This window comes from Exserohilum turcica, assembly GCF_000359705.1.
Source record: "Exserohilum turcica Et28A unplaced genomic scaffold SETTUscaffold_3, whole genome shotgun sequence".
Lineage (NCBI taxonomy): Eukaryota > Fungi > Ascomycota > Dothideomycetes > Pleosporales > Pleosporaceae > Exserohilum > Exserohilum turcicum.
Window position 1 is genome coordinate 1,801,092 of NW_007360136.1, and position 18,915 is coordinate 1,820,006.

General features: G+C 53.7%; 8 protein-coding genes across 8 annotated transcripts; 5 read left to right on the plus strand and 3 right to left on the minus strand.

Moving 5' to 3' along the window:
• Positions 1–683: 683 nt before the first annotated feature.
• Positions 684–2,110, minus strand: SETTUDRAFT_137340 (uncharacterized protein). Its single transcript, XM_008029338.1, has 3 exons — positions 1,726–2,110; positions 1,281–1,655; positions 684–1,222 (listed from the first exon to the last, which is right to left on the minus strand). The coding sequence occupies exons 1-3, from the start codon at positions 1,848–1,850 to the stop codon at positions 997–999; spliced, it is 726 nt and encodes a 241-aa protein (XP_008027529.1). The 5' UTR covers positions 1,851–2,110; the 3' UTR covers positions 684–996.
• Positions 2,111–2,499: 389 nt separating this feature from the next.
• On the minus strand, positions 2,500–4,814 carry SETTUDRAFT_163780 (uncharacterized protein). Its single transcript, XM_008029339.1, has 12 exons — positions 4,681–4,814; positions 4,554–4,582; positions 4,480–4,498; positions 4,392–4,411; positions 4,309–4,340; positions 3,929–4,257; positions 3,743–3,877; positions 3,264–3,692; positions 3,112–3,215; positions 2,974–3,060; positions 2,690–2,924; positions 2,500–2,639 (listed from the first exon to the last, which is right to left on the minus strand). Exons 1-12 carry the CDS (start codon positions 4,720–4,722, stop codon positions 2,625–2,627), a joined length of 1,476 nt encoding a protein of 491 aa, XP_008027530.1. The 5' UTR covers positions 4,723–4,814; the 3' UTR covers positions 2,500–2,624.
• Positions 4,815–6,104: 1,290 nt separating this feature from the next.
• Positions 6,105–7,094, plus strand: SETTUDRAFT_20559 (uncharacterized protein; the record flags this gene model as incomplete). The annotated part of the gene is made up of 1 exon (XM_008028716.1): positions 6,105–7,094. One exon carries the CDS (start codon positions 6,105–6,107, stop codon positions 7,092–7,094), a length of 990 nt encoding a protein of 329 aa, XP_008026907.1.
• A 497-nt stretch (positions 7,095–7,591) lies between these two features.
• SETTUDRAFT_20560 (uncharacterized protein) lies at positions 7,592–8,467 on the minus strand (the record flags this gene model as incomplete). The annotated part of the gene is made up of 1 exon (XM_008028717.1): positions 7,592–8,467. One exon carries the CDS (start codon positions 8,465–8,467, stop codon positions 7,592–7,594), a length of 876 nt encoding a protein of 291 aa, XP_008026908.1.
• A 676-nt stretch (positions 8,468–9,143) lies between these two features.
• Positions 9,144–10,722, plus strand: SETTUDRAFT_163781 (uncharacterized protein). The gene has a single exon (XM_008029340.1). It carries the CDS (start codon positions 9,588–9,590, stop codon positions 10,608–10,610), a length of 1,023 nt encoding a protein of 340 aa, XP_008027531.1. The 5' UTR covers positions 9,144–9,587; the 3' UTR covers positions 10,611–10,722.
• Positions 10,723–11,304: 582 nt separating this feature from the next.
• On the plus strand, positions 11,305–12,060 carry SETTUDRAFT_32275 (uncharacterized protein; the record flags this gene model as incomplete). Its single annotated transcript, XM_008028825.1, has 2 exons — positions 11,305–11,575; positions 11,834–12,060. 2 exons carry the CDS (start codon positions 11,305–11,307, stop codon positions 12,058–12,060), a joined length of 498 nt encoding a protein of 165 aa, XP_008027016.1.
• Positions 12,061–12,740: 680 nt separating this feature from the next.
• Positions 12,741–14,757, plus strand: SETTUDRAFT_172009 (uncharacterized protein; the record flags this gene model as incomplete). The annotated part of the gene is made up of 4 exons (XM_008029341.1): positions 12,741–12,772; positions 12,850–14,011; positions 14,058–14,287; positions 14,340–14,757. The coding sequence occupies 4 exons, from the start codon at positions 12,741–12,743 to the stop codon at positions 14,755–14,757; spliced, it is 1,842 nt and encodes a 613-aa protein (XP_008027532.1).
• Positions 14,758–15,108: 351 nt separating this feature from the next.
• Positions 15,109–18,356, plus strand: SETTUDRAFT_179601 (uncharacterized protein). The gene is made up of 3 exons (XM_008029342.1): positions 15,109–15,643; positions 15,734–17,533; positions 17,598–18,356. Exons 1-3 carry the CDS (start codon positions 15,179–15,181, stop codon positions 17,970–17,972), a joined length of 2,640 nt encoding a protein of 879 aa, XP_008027533.1. The 5' UTR covers positions 15,109–15,178; the 3' UTR covers positions 17,973–18,356.
• Positions 18,357–18,915: the final 559 nt, after the last annotated feature.

Genomic DNA, 18,915 nt, shown 5'->3' on the forward strand with positions numbered 1-18,915 from the left:
TCTAGGTACTGCTTAATCTATTAATGTTAATATGTAGTAAAACAACTATATTGTGGTGGAACTACAGGCTTATAGAGGTGCGCAGGTTTGGTGGGGTGCGGCGCTCGCTTGCCTGCGGCGCTCGCTTGCCACATACGTTATATATAAAAGTATCCAAGAATACAGTATAATAGCGCCCTTGATACATAGCGTATACCGATAAAAAGAACAATGCAACAATGGAGGAGGAGAGGAAGGACTTTTTGGTCAGAGAGATAATAGACGTTCAAGCGTTTTATATAATAGTGTTTAGTAGTAGACTGCATATATATATATATGTATGTATGTATGTATGTAGTGCAAGACATGTAAACAGCCGAGTTGATACGGCATTCGACTCAGTACTGCAGCGCATATATACATGGTATATATATATATATATATATAGGATATACATAGGAAATGAGGATACAGAGGTTCCACGCGTTATCTTGCTGCGTTCTTGTACAATGTTACCATACGCCGCTAAGAAGAAGAAAAAAAGAAATATTACTTATACTTATGGCTCCCTTTTTTCCATTCTCACACGTCAAGTAACTGTTTTTTTTGTCTTCTTCTTCCTTTTGTTCCAGGACTACTAGTCTACTTAGCCACAAACAACCATTCTCAACACATACATCATCAGCCCGAACGAAAAGAGGAGTGCGAGTTGAATAATCATTTAAAATTGTCTGCAAAGAGAAAGAGAAAGAGTCCTCTTTCTGCGCTTGGTGCGTAGATGCAGAATGAGAGACTTTTTCTTCTTTCCCATACTAGTTACATTACATGCGCCCCCACACATTATTGTCTGGAGGCGTTTTCTTCCTTCTTCCTGTTTCTTCCTCTCCCGACGGCATTAATGCGCATGTAGAAAAGAGATGGTTTCTTTCTCTGTCAACATTTGCAATATCATGTCTGCGTCGAGAAAATAGTTTACAGCGAGCCGAGTAGTTGCCCAAGATTTAAGCGGTAGCCCAGTTAACCCCCTTTTCGCGGAGCATTGGGTACAGCAACTGGGGCACGGGTTGTTCCTCCTGCTTGCGGACCCTTCTTGCGCTGGTAGTAGTGCTCGACAATCTTGCGCACATGCTTCTCGGCCTGCGCCTTATCGGCAGGTGCTCGGATGCTGTCGAGTGTATAGGGCGATTGAATCAGAACAGAGTCACTAACTACAATCTGAGTATCGGCCCAACGGGTTGGCAGCCTTTTTGTGCTGGTCAGCCTCGGCTCTATACGCTTGTGGGTATTTCATTGCAACTTACGTCCTGGATATCGCATCGAATAGCTCCTGTGCTTCTGGGCTAACACCCTTGCCCTTCTGCGCATCCTTCTTCTTCATTTCGCGGATCGTCTGATCTTCACGAGCCTGCAGCGCGGCTAGATCCACCTTGGAGATACTGGGAAGAGCGCCGTCAAAACCCGCCGTCGACTCTGGCGCCCGCTCTCCTGATCCGAGAATCTCAAAAGACTCGATGTGTGCAAAAGAGATAATGTGGTAGTCACCGGGCTGGCTGAGAGCAGAGGCGGGGTTCGGAGGAGCAGGCGCGGTGTTGATGGCTATGGCGTGGGTAATGTTGCAGGCAGTGAAGAGGGTGCCCTCGAGGACGTTTTTGCCAGGGGCGCATGTTATCCTGATGCTGTTGTTTGTCAGCTTCTTCCGGCATTTGTTATTCGAGCTTAGCATTGAACGGAGCGAGCTGGACTTACCGCGATCCCACAGCCTTGTACAGGTTCGAGTCGGCATCAATGACATCCTTGTTTGATCCGGCGCCGGCCTTGAGGTTTGGAGTCGCAACCTTGCCTGCAACGCTGTTGCGCTTGCTATCGGCCATTGCGAACCAGAGGTTTGTCGCTGTCTCTCTGTCTCTCTCTGTCTCTCTCTCTCTCTCTCTCTCTCTCTCTTTACCAGCGCTTTGCAAGGCACAGGTAGCGGAAGGGGTATTGTTGCCCGGATACACTCGCCAAAGACCTAACGCCGGAGAGTCATACAGGCAGTGAATATACAATGCAAAGGAATGAAAGAAACAAAAAATCAGGGCGCGCGCGCAACCAAACAGAGGTGAAGCGCGGGCGTGTGGAGAGCTCGGGAAGCTCAGGACGGATGCAGTGTGTTGTTGTGTGTTGGGCAGGGCAACTTTCCGCGCTCGCTATGCCAAGGCTTGCTCCGGCGCGCTTGCTGCTGCACCAATCACGCCGGCGACCAGCTGCTGGATGGTTTGCGACGGGCTCCTGTCTCGCGCAGGAAATAATTTTGGTTGGCAGCATGGCAATCAGACTACGTAGCCGTATGTATGCTCTGCTGGATAGCGGGGTTGTTTTCCAGGGGTCTTGGAACGATGCTACTTGCAGCTAGCGCTTCGGTCACGCTATGAGCATGAGCATGAGCATGAGTACGAGCATGAGCATGAGTACGAGTACGAGTACGAGTACGAGTATTCGAGGCCAAGACACCCTCGTACATACGTTCAAGCACAGATGGACGCGCGACATGTGAATCATTATTCATTCTAGATTTAAGCTATCTTGCTCCGCACATTTGTTCTTTTTCAAATGTAAGTCCGGGCAATGCTGTGCTTTTGCAATACAAGCCGTGGATATCTGTACGCTTAAGCATTGTATGTCTGCCGAACACGTTAGTTTTTGCACTTTGACGCGGCACATGGGAACATACCGAGGCAGAGATGTTTCCACCCCTTCCGGTCCAGTTGACGTGAATGTCCTGGCCCTCCTTGTATGTCTCGTTGGCGAACTCGGGCTTGATCCTGAAGGTGTGGGCACCAAAGTAGTCACGCTGCGCCTGCAGCAGGTTGGCAGGGAGGTCCTTGGTGCGGTATCCGTCGTAGAAGCTGAGCGCGGTGCTGAAAGCGGGAGTGGGGATACCCCAGAGGGCACCCTTGGAGACGACGCTACGATGCGGTTAGCGCTATACACCGTATTCGCGGGCAAACCACTTACTCTCTCCATCCGGACTGAGCCTTGTGGATAGCCTTGCTGAAGAAGTCGTCGAAGAGCAAGTTCTCGAGCTCGGGGTTTTGGCGGTAGCTGGAAAAATCAGTATGCTGTACTGGCAACTACAGGCTCACTGGGGCTTACGCCTTGGTGATCTCCTTCAAGAAGACGGATCGGATAATGCAGCCACCACGCCACATGAGGGCGATTTCGGGCTTGTTCAGCTTCCACTTGTACTCCTTGGCGGCCTATGTCCAAGTTAGCGCTGTTCCTGCCGTAGAGCCCAGCCCACTCACGTTCTGGATCAGCATGAAACCCTGGGCGTACGAGATGATCTTGGAGGCGTAGAGGGCCTGCTCGAGGTTGTCGATGAAAGCCTTGCGGTCGCCCGAGAAGCTGGGAGTGGGGCCGTCCAAAAGGCTGGCAGCGCGGCCACGCTCCTGCTTGAGCGAACTCAGGCAGCGAGCGAAAACGGCCTCTCCGATGAGCGTGACGGGCATACCGAGGTCGAGAGCGTTGATGGCGGTCCACTTTCCGGTACCCTTCTGGCCAGCAGAGTCAAGAATCTTCTCAACAATGGCAACGCCATCGTCGTCGTTCTTGTACATGATGTCGCGAGTAATCTCAATCAGGAATGAGTCGAGGACGCCCTTGTTCCACTCGGCGAACACATCACCAATCTCCTTGTTCTTCATGCCGAGACCGCGCTTCATAATGTCGTAGGCCTGTTGTCGTCAATTTCTGTGCCCGCTTAGTTTTGGCCATTTCGTCTTACCTCGCAGATCAACTGCATGTCACCGTACTCGATACCGTTGTGCACCATCTTTACGTAGTGACCGGCACCCTCGTCGCCGACCCATTGGCAGCAGGCCTCGCCGTCGGACTTTGCGGAGATGGACTGGAGGACGTCCTGGGCGGGTTGTTAGATGTGTCTGGTCGAGTGATTGCAGGCTCGTCGTACCTTGATGTAGGGCCAGGCCTCCTCGTTACCACCGGGCATGATGCTGGGGCCGTAGCGGGCGCCCTCCTCTCCTCCAGAGACACCGGTTCCGACGAATCGGATGCCCTTTGCCTTGAGGTAGTTGGTGCGGCGGTTTGTGTCGGGGTAGTGCGAGTTACCACCGTCGATGATGATGTCGCCCTCCTCGGCACCACCCTCGAGGAGCAGCTCGATGAAGTCATCGACGGGCTTTCCGGCCATGACGAGCATCATCATGCGGCGGGGCTTCTTGAGCTTGGAGACGAACTCCTGGATGGAGTGGGCGCCGACAATCGACTTGCCCTTGGCCTCTATTTTAGCGTGTCAGCTCTAGTGGCGGGCGTCTGGCGTGGCAGACGTACCATCGTTGAGGAAACGGTCAACCTTGGAGACGCTGGCTGCTGGTCAGTATGTGATGTTGGGCAAATGGGGTCGAAGCGCCTACGTTCGGTTGAAAGCGACGACCTATGCACAAGTTAGTCTCCTCTCGATGCAATCCAATTTGTCACGAGCATGGGGGGGGGGTTGCGTACAGTGAAGCCGTGGTCAGCCCTGGGGTCTTGTTAGCACGAGGACGATGGGACAGATGGCCATGGCTACGACTTACGCGTTGAGGATCAAGTTCTGACCCATGACCTGCGAAGAATGAATGTCAGCATGCGTCAATTTACGCGCGGGCGGCGACACGGCGATGCGAGGGGATTGCATGTGGGCGGGAGGGAGCATATACGTACGGCCAAGCCGATCAGGCCGAAGTCTCCGACAGCCTCAGACATGGTTGGTGTTGTGGTGAAGGCGGGGGGTTTGGTGTAGTGGGGGCGGGGTTGCAGCGACCGGGCGTACAACACTCGAGGGCAATTGAGGGCTTGAGGGGGGCTTGGGAGGTGGTGGTGGTCAAGAGGAAGAGGAGAGGAAGCGTGGTGGGGGTCTCTGGGATAATGTAGTCGCCGGAAAGACTTTGGAAACAAGCGGGGCAGCCAACTGATTGCATCAATGGCTGCACGTCCCACCAGCACCAGCAGCATGACGGCGAGGGCCTGGGACGGCGACTAGGACGGCGACTGGGACCATGGCTTCGGCCGCGGCGGTAAAGGGCAGCCAGGCCAACGCCTTGCAAGCGGCTTTTGTCAACTGTGCGTGGTACGGCGGCGTGTGTGTGTGGGTGGTGGACAAACGCTGTGATGATTAGCAAGCAGCGGGCGTGCACGCATCGGGGCAATTGGGCGGGCGCCTGTCAGTGTGCGTGTGTGTGTATGGGCCTGATGGCATGGAATGGCAGCCGGCACAATTGCAATTGCGCGCAATGCGGCTGATTGCGTTACTCAGCGCCGCCAGCCCCTCCAACTCAGCCTTGACACAGCATGACGCGACGAGCACACGGGGGAGCGAGGGGCAGCCGGCAGGCATCTGTGTGTACCAGGTGCGTGAGGAGCCTGGGCGTCGACACCGGAACTCGACGACCGCGTGCGATGCGGCGGAATGGCCACGGCGGGCGGCGGACTAATTTGCGTGCGCGCAGGAATGCATAGTGGCAGTGGACGGACGATGCATGGCATGGCGTGGTGTTGTGTTTACCCACGGCGTCGTCGTCGTCGTCGTCGTCGTCGTCGTGGGTTGCCGACATGCCGCGGGCACGTGACGCGCTTGCCGGAGAGTTCGGAGGTGCTCGCGCAGGCCCAGGCAAATCGTCGTAATAATAATAACAGCACAACGTCGCCATCGACCCGCCATCCCACGCATGCACGCCCAGCTAATTGCAAATTGCACCGGCCCGCCATCCCACCCTGCCCGCCGTCTCTGTTCTCGTTTCAACCACCGGACCTGATCCGCGTCTACGCCGGCCCCTCGCTCTGCACCTGCGCCTGTGCCTGTGCCTGTGCCTGCGCCTCGCCCTCTCTCGCACACAGACTGCGGCATTAATCCCCGCCATACCGCGTTCCTCGCTCGCCATCTGCGCCGCGCTCCGCCGCGCCGCCCAGTCACGTTTTTTTCTGCCACGCCCAGCCGCCACATCCACCGCATCCACCGCATCCACCACTTCCACCCCATCACCAGTCTACCCCCATCGCGCCGCCCACCCGCGCCCGCCCTGTAGCTGGTTAAGTCACCACTTTGCTCGGGTTAATCTGAACTGACGTGCAGTTGCGACACCGCCATCATGCAGCCGCACCACTCGCTCCCGGCGCGGCCTCCTCCCACCACCTACTCGGCGCCCCCCTCAAGGCCCAACAACACGGCTGCGCGCGGCCAGAGCAACCCGGCCATGTTTGCCGCCTTCACCCCGCGCTCCGTTGCTGCTCATGCCCCTCCACAAGCACCACCCACCCCCGCAGCCTTCTCGCAACCAACAGTGAGCGCTCCATACCAAGCACCTGCTTACCCGACCAGCAATGCTTACAACAATTACTCGTACCCAGCCTATGCCACGGCTGCACCTGCTGCCTCATACTCTGCCGCCCCCTCGGCGAACCGCGGATTTGGCTCCGCATATGACCCCGAGGAAGAGGCTCGAATCGCCGAGTGGAACAGCGCCTACAATGCTGCCGACGCCAATGCAAGGAAGGGAGGCAACCCGAGCGTGACTGTCCGCCCAGAAGCGGCAGCCGCCCAGGAGACAGAGGCAGCTCCTACTGCCGACGGAAAGCGCAAGACTGTCGTGCGCGAAGGAGGCGGAAAGCAGTGGGAGGACGAGACGCTCCTCGAGTGGAATCCGCTCCACCCCCGACTCTTTATTGGAAACCTTGCGGGCGAAGTGACCGACGACTCGCTCCTCAAAGCCTTTGCAAAGTACCCGTCGCTGTCCAAGGCGCGCGTCGTCCGCGACAAAAAGTCGACCAAGAGCAAGAGCTACGGCTTCGTGAGCTTTGCCGACACGGACGACTACTTCCGAGCCGCCAAGGAGATGCAGGGCAAGTACATTGGCAGCCACCCAGTCCTCATCAAGCGAGCCACGTCCGAAGTCAAGCCCATCACCAAGCGCGACGACAAGCACAAGCAGCAGGGCAAGAACAAGAACAACAAGAACAAGGACAACAAGGACAAGGCCGGCACGAGCAGCACTCCGGCTGTCATCTCGTCTCCCGCCATGTTCATACCCCGGGGTGTTCAGAAGAAGAGCAAGACGAACGGACCGAGGGTGCTGGGCTGAAGTGTCATGCGGCCTTCGTACAGCATTCTCACGACAAAGCATGCCAGCAGCGACGGTCACTCGCAGCGATCCCGTCTGCAGTCTTGCGCCAGCCCCTTCAAAGGGGTTAGTCGGCTGTCTTGCAGTTTTCTTTTCTATGAGCGTTTCCCCATTCCCGGCATGTTTCTCTTTTTTTTTGAATTAGGGGGTGAGGCGGATTTCCAGTGGTGCACAAGATGATGAAGGGCATGACAAGGATTGGGGCCTGCAAACCTGGCCCATCTGAGCAGGGGTATGCATTCATGCAGCGGGCGGAGCGGTACGGCGCGAAGACATGGCTAATGATGCACTGGACATGCCAAGGACGGGGGACAGCAAGTGTGAGCAAAATGCACTAAAAGGACGGCAACTGGCTTTGGCTTAGGGCTTATGACTACGTGATAGTTTGTGGGCAACTCTAATATACATGTTACTTTGACACTGCCAGCAACGCGTCGGTGAGGACAGCCCAACAGCCACTATAGGAGAGGTTGGATTTCGTCGATTTCACCCGGTCCGGCTCGAATGCTCAAACAGTCCAAAAAGTCATAGCTCGTGCACACTTTTCTCGGAATGTCGTCCCTCCAACACAACCTTTGGCTATGAAACCTCGTACCAATGTCGAGTGTTGGTGTGCTCGACCCCGACCCCGACTCCGACTGCACCAGTCTGACCTTCTTCCATGTATACCTCACCGAAGACGCCTGATCCACCTCCAAGGCCGTTCCATCTGCCCTTTTCAGCTTCAGTGTCCTACACTCATCAAAGAGCTGCGTGACGGATGGCATGGACTGCACTTTCAGTTCCAGCTCCAGATTGACCTCATGGCAGGTTGCGGGCAGCACCAGCTGCGCCAGGAAGCCCATAAAACAAGAGTGTTCTTGCATGTCGGGAAAGTCGCGTTCGAAGGGTACATGGACCGTCCAGGTGATTCTGCGCCAGCAGAGATGGGGCTGCAGGAAGCGCCAAAAGTTGCATGGCTGCAGGTCCATGAAGCGGCTGTGCAAATGGTACGGGTGGGCGCCCTGCTGCGTGCTCATGTGGTACAGCCATTTGATTGCGCCGTGCGGCAGCCATGGCCTCATGCTGTTCCCGACGTGGTGCGTGTAGCTGCGCATGGGAATGGCGTGGGCCTCGCAGTAGACGAGCCGGCATGTGCGCAGCAGCCTCGTGTCGATATGCGTATGGTGTGTATGGCCGGGCCAGTACATGGGGTAGAGAGCATACTGGTCTACGGGCTGTGTCAGGTCTGCACGCTGGCTGAGGACCAGCTGGTAGATTTGGAAACGCAGTTCGGCGGGGAGTTTGCTGAATAAGGCGCATTGCGGCTGTGGGTGCGATGTGCTTGCCGTCATGGAGGCGAGGGCGCGGCGGCCTTGTCGCATGGCACGTTGGCGAGCATAGCGCTCTTTGGGCTGGGATTTGCACTGTGGCATCTTTTTTTTCTTCCCCTTATTGCTTGGTATTGTTGGTTCTTCTTCGAGTGGTGGTGGCTCTGGTGGTAACCAATCTCAAGGGATTGATGGACTAGATGCCTATGACGTCGATGGAGACCCGGTATGCCAGTAACCTATAGTGTGTCGAGTCATGTATGTCGGCTGTGTGGTTACAGTGCCGGGTGCTGCAATGGTTCTAGAGACCATCCCTCTATCGCTGTGCTGGTGTAGCGGGGTGTCGAGCCAGCGATCAGCGTTGCTGGTTCTGGTAAGGGCAGCTGCACGTGGTCTGGGATGCGGCAGGTGCAGCGGAGATCGTCTACTATACGCTGCAACACCTCCTAGCCGCACCACTATACCTATTCTATCCCCATTCCAAAGCATGTGTCATTGCCTAAGACCTAACCCTCAAGTATTCCATTCTGCATATGTACGATAATCCCCCAGCATGAGTACATCCCGGATGCCAACGTCTGATTTGGTGGCCCCAAGTCGCTTATCCGCCCATATCCGAGTTTCCCGGTACGCTAAGAGCCGAGGCAGAGCATAGCCCTGTAGGGTTTTTCCTCGACACGCACTTCCGCACGCTATCACTCAACAGCACAGCATTAGGGCTTCTCCTAAAAAATCTCCAGAGATAACAGGTGGTCCTTGACACAGCGTATTCCTATGGTCCAACAATGCGAACATGATGAAGCACATGACCTCCATCATGCCTTGACACACAATGTCGTTCGCTTCACTAGTACCTGGGAATCGGATGTTAGCCGTTCTTCTGCAAGCAACGAATGTCTTCACATGCTGCAGCCACACGAGTCTTGGTCCTTGTCCAAACCGGAGCATTGTTCAAACGCTGTGTCGACACGCTTCCTTTTGTCAATCTAAATTGTTACAATATCGCAACAACATCACGGCCAATATAAATGGCAATCTTGCCTGCATAGAGAAAGTCCAAACCAGCTCCTCAGAGTTAGCTACACAACCAAAAAACACATCCACGAGCAGCGTCCCAACACAACCGACTACTTCAATTCAAAACATGTCCTCCACAGACTCCTCGCCTAGTGGCAGCCCCATTCACACCGGATCCACCTCGCCAGCCCACGAGTTCCGTTCTGGCTTTCCATCAATGGCACCAGATTTCGAGCCTGTACTAGCCAAGCATGGCTTGACCGCACGAGACCTCAAGAAGATCCACAATCTTCTCATCGAGATTGCCTTGGACGGCGGCAGAATCATGCTGGAAGCCGAGCACTCTGTCCTTGCCGCCGCCCAATTCAAGAACAACACTTCCGACATTGTCACCGAGTTCGACAAGCAGGTAGAAGACATGGTAGAAACCCGTCTGCGCATCGCCTATCCCTCCTTTGGCTTTCTCGGCGAGGAAACCTTCAAGCATGGCACTAAGCTCTCCGACACACCCACCTTTGTATGCGACCCCATTGACGGCACGCTCAACTTCTCAAAGGGCGTCCCCAACTGCGCCATCTCCCTCGCCCTGACCCTCGACAAGAAGTCCGTCGTCGGCGTCGTCTACAACCCATTTCGAGGCGATCTGTACCACGCAATCAAGGGTCAGGGCTCCTACCTCACCAAGACGGCTACAGGTCTGAAAATCCAGCTCCCTGTCCAGCACGTCTCGCCCCCAATGCCCTCGCTCAACTCATGCCTCATCGCCGTAGAATGGGGCAACCAGCGCTCCGGTCCAAACTGGGCTCTCCGCACCTCGGTCCACAACGCTCTGCTCACCTCCAAGGCCGAGGGCGGCGCAATGTGCAAATCCATCCGCTCAAACGGCTCCGCCGCCCTCGACTTTTGCTACGTCGCCCAGGGTATCCTCGACGCGTTTTGGGAGGGTGGCGTCTGGGTCTGGGATGTTTGCGCCGGCTGGATCATCCTCGAGGAGGCTGGAGGTATTGTGGCTAGTGCGAACCCTGGAGACTGGAATCCCGATCTCGAGGGCCGCGTGTATTTTGCGGTTCGTAGGGCTGAGAAACACGAACAGAAGGCTGTTGTTGAGGAGCTGTGGGGTATCATGGGTGAGAGGAAGTTTGCGTATTAGTGTGAGAGGGGGGATGATGCTGAGGTCATGTGTGGAGGAAACTAGGTGAAAACTGTATGATCATCTGAGAGTTTGGGAGAAGAGAGGCACAGGGCTTTTGCTTTGGTTTCTTGTATAAGAGTAATTGATATTTTGTTATAGGCTTGTTGGGCTTTGAAAAAGAAAGTGAGATTGAGTGTCCTTTGAACCAAGCCACTGGCTTGCTTCATACCCTTAGCTTGAAGTATTAGTTTCTTATTTCTTCACATTAATAAGCCTTTTTTTCAATGGTATACACTGCAGTGCTCGAGTGTGAAATCACGTGAGTTAAACATTGTTCGAACATACTGCAGGGACTCTCATGCTTGTCCAAGATGAGTACGTAGCGCCTTCTCAGTCTCTCACTACCGCAGGAGCTGTTTCCAGGATGTTTGGAAGGCACCGGGTAGTCTTACATTGGCAGGCGTGAGCAAGCTGAGCTATTACCTTCTCGATCATCCATTATTTTCTAGTAAATACCACCCTGCCTATTTCTTCAAACCCCCCTTAACCTCATATCATTGAACACCAGTATCTTCAAACAGGGTCTTCAACACCCTCACGCACTACATAAACACCTCCATCTTCCAGACCCTGTACTTGAACACACACAACCGTCAACTCCCCCACTCCCCACTCCGCAAACTCATGCACCAACATCCCACCAGGTAGTTACATGCCCTTTAGCTCCCTGTTTGACTCTCCCGCCCGACAAACGCAAAAAACAAAGACGCAAACTGCACCACCACCACGTGCTGTCCGCTCCCGCTCCATCGGAAAGCGCAAGTCCATCTTCCACGTCGGACACAGCTCCAGGACGCACTCGTACACAGGCCGCCCACTGACTGCGAAGGAGAGACTACACGTTGCGCGTCAGCGGCTCCGTAAATTCGAGAAGAAGGTTAAGAAGGAGCAGAGGAGGACGTGGCGCGTGCTTGATCCCAGACGTACGGAGCTTTCAGCACGAGAGAGACTTGGGAGGAGGTTGAGGCGCTTGAGGACGGGGAGATTTTGAGTCCTTTGAGACAAAAAGAAGGCGCAGAAAAGGACCTGGCGTATACTCGGATCCCGAAAGACATCTCTGCCGGCAGCACGAAAAAGACTTGATCGTAGGCTGAAACGCTTCCGGGCGGGGAGATTCAGAGTCCCATGGAAGCAAACTAAGACTCATCTTTTTTTTATGAGCACGATAACTGGTGCTGTAGCCTGTTGCGCCGTTCCAGCCCCTGCGCAGGGCGCACGCCGATCCAATAGACCCAGGCCAAAGGACCCCCGAGAACCGGCTGAAAGGAGGAGAGCAATTGAGAAGCGGAAAAGGCGCAAGGAAGAGCGCGCTAAAGCCAAGGCTAAGGCGAAGGCTAGGAGGAAGTTGAAGCAGGCTAAATTCCGTGAGATACTCATCGAGCTCAAGAAGAAACTTGGCCTTTGCTAAATACGACTAAATGGTGGCCCGGATGGGGAGTGTTCGCAGTAGTCGCAGTGTTCGATTTTCTGCAGACACAAACCTTCAATCAGAAGCAGACTTCACTCAGTGGCCCGGAGTGTACATACATCCAGGCATATTCAAACACCCTTCGAACAGGCCCAAAGAGCCAGAAGCTTGGGAGAGGCTCTGCAGCCGTCTGAAGAGGTGGACTACGCGTATTTACGGGAAACTCAACGGACGAGCCGATACGCATGGCAGAAGCTGATAATCCCAACACTCCTAATACCAAAATTGGTGAGCAGCCTTGCCACCAATCATCAGCTGCTACATCATCGTCTACGCTCCAACCACCATGTACACGGCACCAGCAAATCCTACAGCAGAGATCCATGACACTTCTCAGAGCTCGGACTCTGAGTATCTAGAATCATCACACAGCGACTCGATCCAATTCCCTCCTCATCTTAATCTGATTAATCTTGGGCACTTCAAGCAGCAACAACGAAGAAGGCGACGACCCGTTGTTGAATGGCCCATGAGAAAGCTCCAAAATTGTTTGGGAAGTTGACCTGGGACGAAGGAGGCACGGCTGCTTCGAATATTGAAATGTTGAGTACAGTGCAATGAATCAAACAATGTAAGAATTCTTGGTGTTCGCAAAAGGGTATGCCCTGACGTTGGATTGGATGACAACGGGAACTGACGTCGAGGCTCGGAAGTGAGCACGGGCCGCCCGCATCTGTGCATGGCGGCGGAACTGCAGCTTGTCGGACTTCACATCATGTTCGCTCGCAGCACCCGCAACACTGTCGTTGCGGCCTCGAAACAGCCATACATATGTCGGTCATGTCTATACCGAGCTAAAATCCTTCCATTGGGGGGTGTGCACTCCCCCGTCACGATCATGGCACGATCCATCCAAACCGAGAAATCGTCTCAAGATGGTACCTCTTTTCGCAAGCTTTTGAAAGACGCCGCAAAACAACAGAAGAAAGAAAAAGGCGCCTCTTCAGACTCCTCTAAGAAAGCCAGCAATGCACGCTTGGAGAAGTGGGAATTGACTGTCGGCATTGAGGTGCACGCCGAACTCAACACTGCACGGAAACTTTTCTCGGGTGCTGCCACATCTGTTGGCGACCCCCCGAATACCCACGTTGCTCTATTTGATGTCGCATTTCCAGGAACGCAGCCTCAATTCCAGAAGGAAACCCTTCTGCCCGCCTTGCGCGCGGCCATAGCCTTCCAATGCGAGATACAGACCAAGAGTAGCTTCGACCGTAAACACTACTTCTACCAGGACCAGCCGTCTGGGTATCAGATTACACAGTACTACGAGCCCTTTGCAAAGAACGGCAAAGTCACAATCTACCCTCATGACTTTCCTCCTGGCGCAGCCCCGCAGTCAGAGCCTTTCGACATTGGGATCAAGCAGATACAAATGGAGCAGGACACGGCCAAAACTGTGCAGCAGCCACCTTCGACCTATCTGCTCGACTTCAACCGTGTCTCGCATCCCCTGATTGAAATCATCACGCTCCCCGAAATCCATGATCCCGTGGTGGCCGCCGTTGTTGTCCGCAAGATTCAAAACACACTCAAAACTGTCAATGCTTGTACTACCGGTATGGAGCTCGGTGGTCTACGTGCTGATGTCAATGTTTCTGTTCGTCAGCGTCATGGGGAACCATCGGAATCTGGCCATTCATACTCTGGTGTTACTGGCTTGGGCCAACGGACCGAGATCAAGAACCTAGCAAGTGTCAAGGCTGTTGAAGATGCCATCATTGCAGAGCGTGACCGTCAAATTGAACTGCTAGAGAGTGGGGGTGTGGTTGAAGGCGAGACCCGGGGGTGGACTCTGGGAAGCAAGACAACAAAGCGGTTGAGAGGCAAGGAGGGTGAAATTGATTACCGGTACATGCCAGATCCCGACATTGCACCCATAATCATAGGAGATGTAATTCCTGCTTCAATTTGGTCTGGACTACTACTGACGACTTTAGGATCTCGTCCAATACCTCAGGGATACTTTGCCAAAGCTGCCCGATGTCAATGTTGACACGCTTGTGCAAAACTATGGTCTGACCACGAAGGATGCCATCACGCTTCTCTCATTCGGTGATGGCGAACGTCTAGAGTACTTTTTGGACGTGGTCGCCGAGTTGGTGCGCCAAGCCAATGAACGGCAAGAGGATATTACATCGCAAGCTCTGGGTAAGATCGCAGGAAATTGGTATGCTCAACCTTTACTTTTTTTTATTGGCTAGGACTAATTTCCTGTGTAGGGTTCTTATGGAGCTTGGCTCTCTGTTCAAAGATGAGGCCTGGGATCCTGAGCGTATCTCGTACAAGGATCTTGCGGAAATCATTTCATATGTGCGCCGCAAAGAGATTACTTCGCCGTCAGCTAAGCGTCTGCTTGCCATCAAGTTCGAAGGTGACCCACGCAGCATCCAAGACATTGTCCATCAGGAAAACCTACTCTTACAGCCGTTGAGTCAAGAAGAGTATGTCAAACTGGCAAAGACGCTGTTGGAGGAGAACCCCAAAATGGTCAAGGACATCATCGAGAAGGGCCAAGTGAAAAAGACGATGTGGTTTGTGGGTCAAATGGTGGCGCGGGCTCCGGATGGAAGTGTCGAGCCAGGAAAAGCAAAGATAGTGTTGCAGCAGTTACTGGGTCTGAAAGACAAAGAGGAGTAGTGCTGTGGATCCCTAATCAATCCTATTCCTGTGAATGGTGCGTGCTGTGAATTGTTTGAGTGCGATTGACGGCTGTAGGGGTTTGATACTTGGAACCCTTTATGTTTGAAGCTCCACCAAATTAACATCCAAGGCCAATGCCGCTCGCCCATTGGATGCTTGTTGCTCAGCCCCCCCACGACGACGGCAGCCTCACCACACTTGCAAAAAACATAATCCAATCCGGTTGTGTGACTGCGCCATGCAAGGTGTCATCATAACAATGACCCTACCACGCCCTTATTTTGGACCCTAAAACTCTATTCATAGTTCAAATCAGCCCTCAGAGTTCCGCGCAATCCGGTGTTATTTTCAGCAATGCTCCTGTACACCTGGTCATCACCACCCTAACCCCTCAAGGCTTTACATTCTACTTCAAACAATGTCAACGGAACAAGCTTCTACCAATGTCCGCTCACTCAGGGAACGCATCGCAGTTATCCGCCAAAACAGCATCACCCTAAAAAAGAGGGTAGCAGGCACTGTGGGGCGAGGAGGCTTGGGTTGGAAAGGCGAATCAGCACGACAAGAGCTCGCCGCATCACTCCGCACACACTTTGCGCAAACCAGTGGAGACGGCAAGAGTGAGAGTTTGTACTTGCATGATATCAGGAGCCAAGAGTGCTTTGATAGTGGTACGGAAATCAGAAAAGGCGAACGCAGGCACCGAGGCCGGAATAAGGGCTGTAGGAGAAGCGACAGTATCGAGCCTTTGAACGATGCGGTAGCGCAAGAGGAGGAGAAGACGAGCTATGCAGGGTGGCACAGTTTAAACAATGGGCTGATGCGGAAGAAGAAGCTGGACGAGTTGCAAGGCATGTACTCGAGTGGAAGACGTTTTGCTAGTGTGAGTTCGCTTGGGCACAGTTGAGAAACTCAGGCTTGCGCGGAATGAATAACTGAGTCGATAAAATTCATGCTAATTCCAAATGGGCAGACCAAGGGAACAGCATTGCAAGACGTCTTCAGTTTCGCCGCCGGTGATGCGCTCGACGAAAACGGCATGACGTTTTCGTCACACCACGACCACCACTACTACCACTACTATTATTATTATTGCCGCATCCCCGACCACGCTTTTCCCTTGACGCCTGCTGCTGCTCCCCGCAGTAAGCCCGGAGAACTCTATCGCAACTGTAGTTATGCTGAAAATCGATACTCGTCCGGCCCGTACCCCTCCTCTTCCTCTGCCTCCTCCTCCCCCCCACCAACCTCCCACCCCCAACCCCCTGCGCCGCCATCACGCGCGCCCTCGTCGCACAGCCTTATTGCACCCTCTGCCGCGCCTCCAAAATTCTCCGTGTGGCCCTCTACCCGCGCAATCTCGCCCATAGAGCCCTCTGTCGCGAATCACCATCGCTTGTCGCCTGTACCCATTTCTTATTCTTGCGCTACTGCCACTACCTTTTCTTCTTGTACCGTACCGTCCCGAGGCCCAAGCCGAAGCGCAAGGCGGGATCTACAGTATTCTCCATCCACGCCAGCGGGAAAGGGGCAAAAGAGATGGAATGATGATGGGGGTGCCGAACACGATGATGATTATGATGATGTAGAGTTGCCGCCTACCCACCCTTTGTACGGCCTTGACACACAGCAACGGCGAAGCTACTGGGACGAACTGCCTTCGTATCGCTCCGACGCATCAAGGCTGGCCTTGACAAACTCGCGCTCCACGGCGCACAAAGATTCCACGCTCAGGGGTAGTACGGATTCTTGGTCGCAGGTCCAGTTCCAACTACTCGGCCCGGCAGCACAGTCGTACCGGGAAATCCTTGTGGCAGACATTGAGCGCACTTTTCTGCAAGTCCTAGGTCCCGAGGCGAGGAAATTAGTGCGAGATATGATGAGTCCAATGTCAGAGTCGACGATTAGATCGGTGGGTATAATAAGGGGCGAGGAGGACCTGAGTGCGGCAGTACCCGTAGAAGCCGATCACGAAGCGAAGAACAAAAAGACAAGCGGCGCCGGCAAGCTCTGTCAATCACTTACCTGCCGAACTGGAGCTACCAGCCCTGATGGACCTGCGAGATCTGTCGACCCGGAAATGCAGTCGGCCGATGTAGCTGCTGTGCCCAAGAAATTCGGTATGGCGTACTTGACCAGGAAAATGCGCTCTGACCCGGTGGGCTGGAGAAAGTACAAGGACAAACAAAGAAAAATCCACGAAAGCACTCGAGGCGAAGTAATAGCAATAGATGAGGAAGATAAACAGCATGATGCTGGTGCACAGAAGCAGAACATCGAGTTGCAACCAATGCAACAGAGCAGTCAGCAAGAACTTGAGACGCCTACACCAAAATCCGGAGTTGAGACGTCTGCCGGGGAAAATCACGGCGACGCGGCTCCACCTGTTCAGCTCTCGAATACGATCCAGCGCGAACCGGAGGGTATCATATCGTCGTCTCCTACTTTGAGTCCTTCAATACCCGGTCCAAGCCATGCCAGCCCAGCACCCCGCGAGCCCGCTCGGGAGCGGACAGCAACCAGAATACGAGCCACTTCTCAACCACCGCAATCAATGCAACAGAGATCCGAGTCATCCAGATCCAGCCTGAGCGAACGTCTCCGCACAACGCGCCTCGAAGATCTCCGTCTCCACTCAGACACGGCGCAGGAAATCCGTGAATTGATGCTGGATCTAGACCGAGACCGCAGTCAAAGCATGTCCAAAGCCACTGGGTCGCGACACAGACCCGCATTGGGCGAATTACCAGGCGGCTTTACAAGTACCAATCCTGTAAGTCTGATCAACATAGATTCCCTTTTCCACCGTAGCAATATCCTGACAATCGATAATGTAGACGGAAGCAAGCTCACGCCGCAGCAAATCCCCCCGCGGCGCCCTAGAACGCCATTTCCAGACGCTCCAAGAAGCAAACGACGAGGCGCGCCACAGAGGCCAAACGCCCTTGCGCTCACAGCCCAGTAACCTGACGCTACCGCGCAGTTTCAAGGCCCCAACTACACACAGCCGCGCGTCGTTATCGCACTCGCGGCCCTCGACCTCCGTAACGGAAGATACGAATGCCGAAGCAGTCTCTGCGCAGAGTAGTAGCACGGCTGTGGATACCATGCGCCCGCGTACTGATGGCGAGAACTACGGCTCTACTAGTACCATTTCACCAGAAGATGCAGATGCAGAAATAAATACGACCCCGCAGCGAGAAAATAGCTGAAGAAAGCTCTCTCCTTCACGCACACATTCAAACACTCTCACTTTCTAGATCTTCTCCGCGGAGGAAATGAGAAAACATACACATGCATTCGCACTCAACACACATGGAAGTATCAGCGCTGCTGCAGAATACTTACCCCAAGAGCCCAAGGCCAGAATGGCTTGACTTGCACTTACCTTATTGCTTCATTGACACATCTCCATATCAGCGGTATTTAAACTCCACATCTGTCTGTCTGTCTGTCTGTCTGTCTGTCTGTCTGTCTGTCTGTCTGTCTGTCTGTCTGTCTGTCTGTCTGGATTACACAATATGGCTCAGTCGCTCTACATTCACCTACCCATCCACTCACTCACTCACACATCCATACAACTCCAGACTCCCAAAATATAACTACGAACCTACCTAAAACTACATCCATCCATCCATCCATCCCCCCGTCTTTCGCCCCCCCAAAAAAAACGAGAACGCACCCGTACCCGCAAACACATCACTCATCCCGTATCAAGCAACCCGCCAATCCCCCCAACTCGGCCAAACATACCAATGAAGAAGAAGAGAAAAAAACTGTTCCCATCAATACTACAGACAGAATTCAATAACATTGAAAAACACACGGAGAAAGCCGGGACGCACAGAAGAAGAAAGAAAGAAAGAAAGAAAGAAAGAAAAAATGAAAAAAAATGAAAAGGATGCACAATGGAATGGCCAGTCATCTCATCTCATTATGATTTGTATCGTTGGAAAAACGGGCGGCAGCGGCGGCGGCGGCAGCGGCAGCGGGAGGCAGGGGGAGATTGGATATATATATATATATATACGAATCTAGGTTACTACTATGTACTATGTACTATTACTACTAGTACAACAACGACTAGGTTTAGGACTAGGACTACGATTACGATTAAAGAAAGAAGGGGAAGAAGATGATGGATCTGAGTGTGGA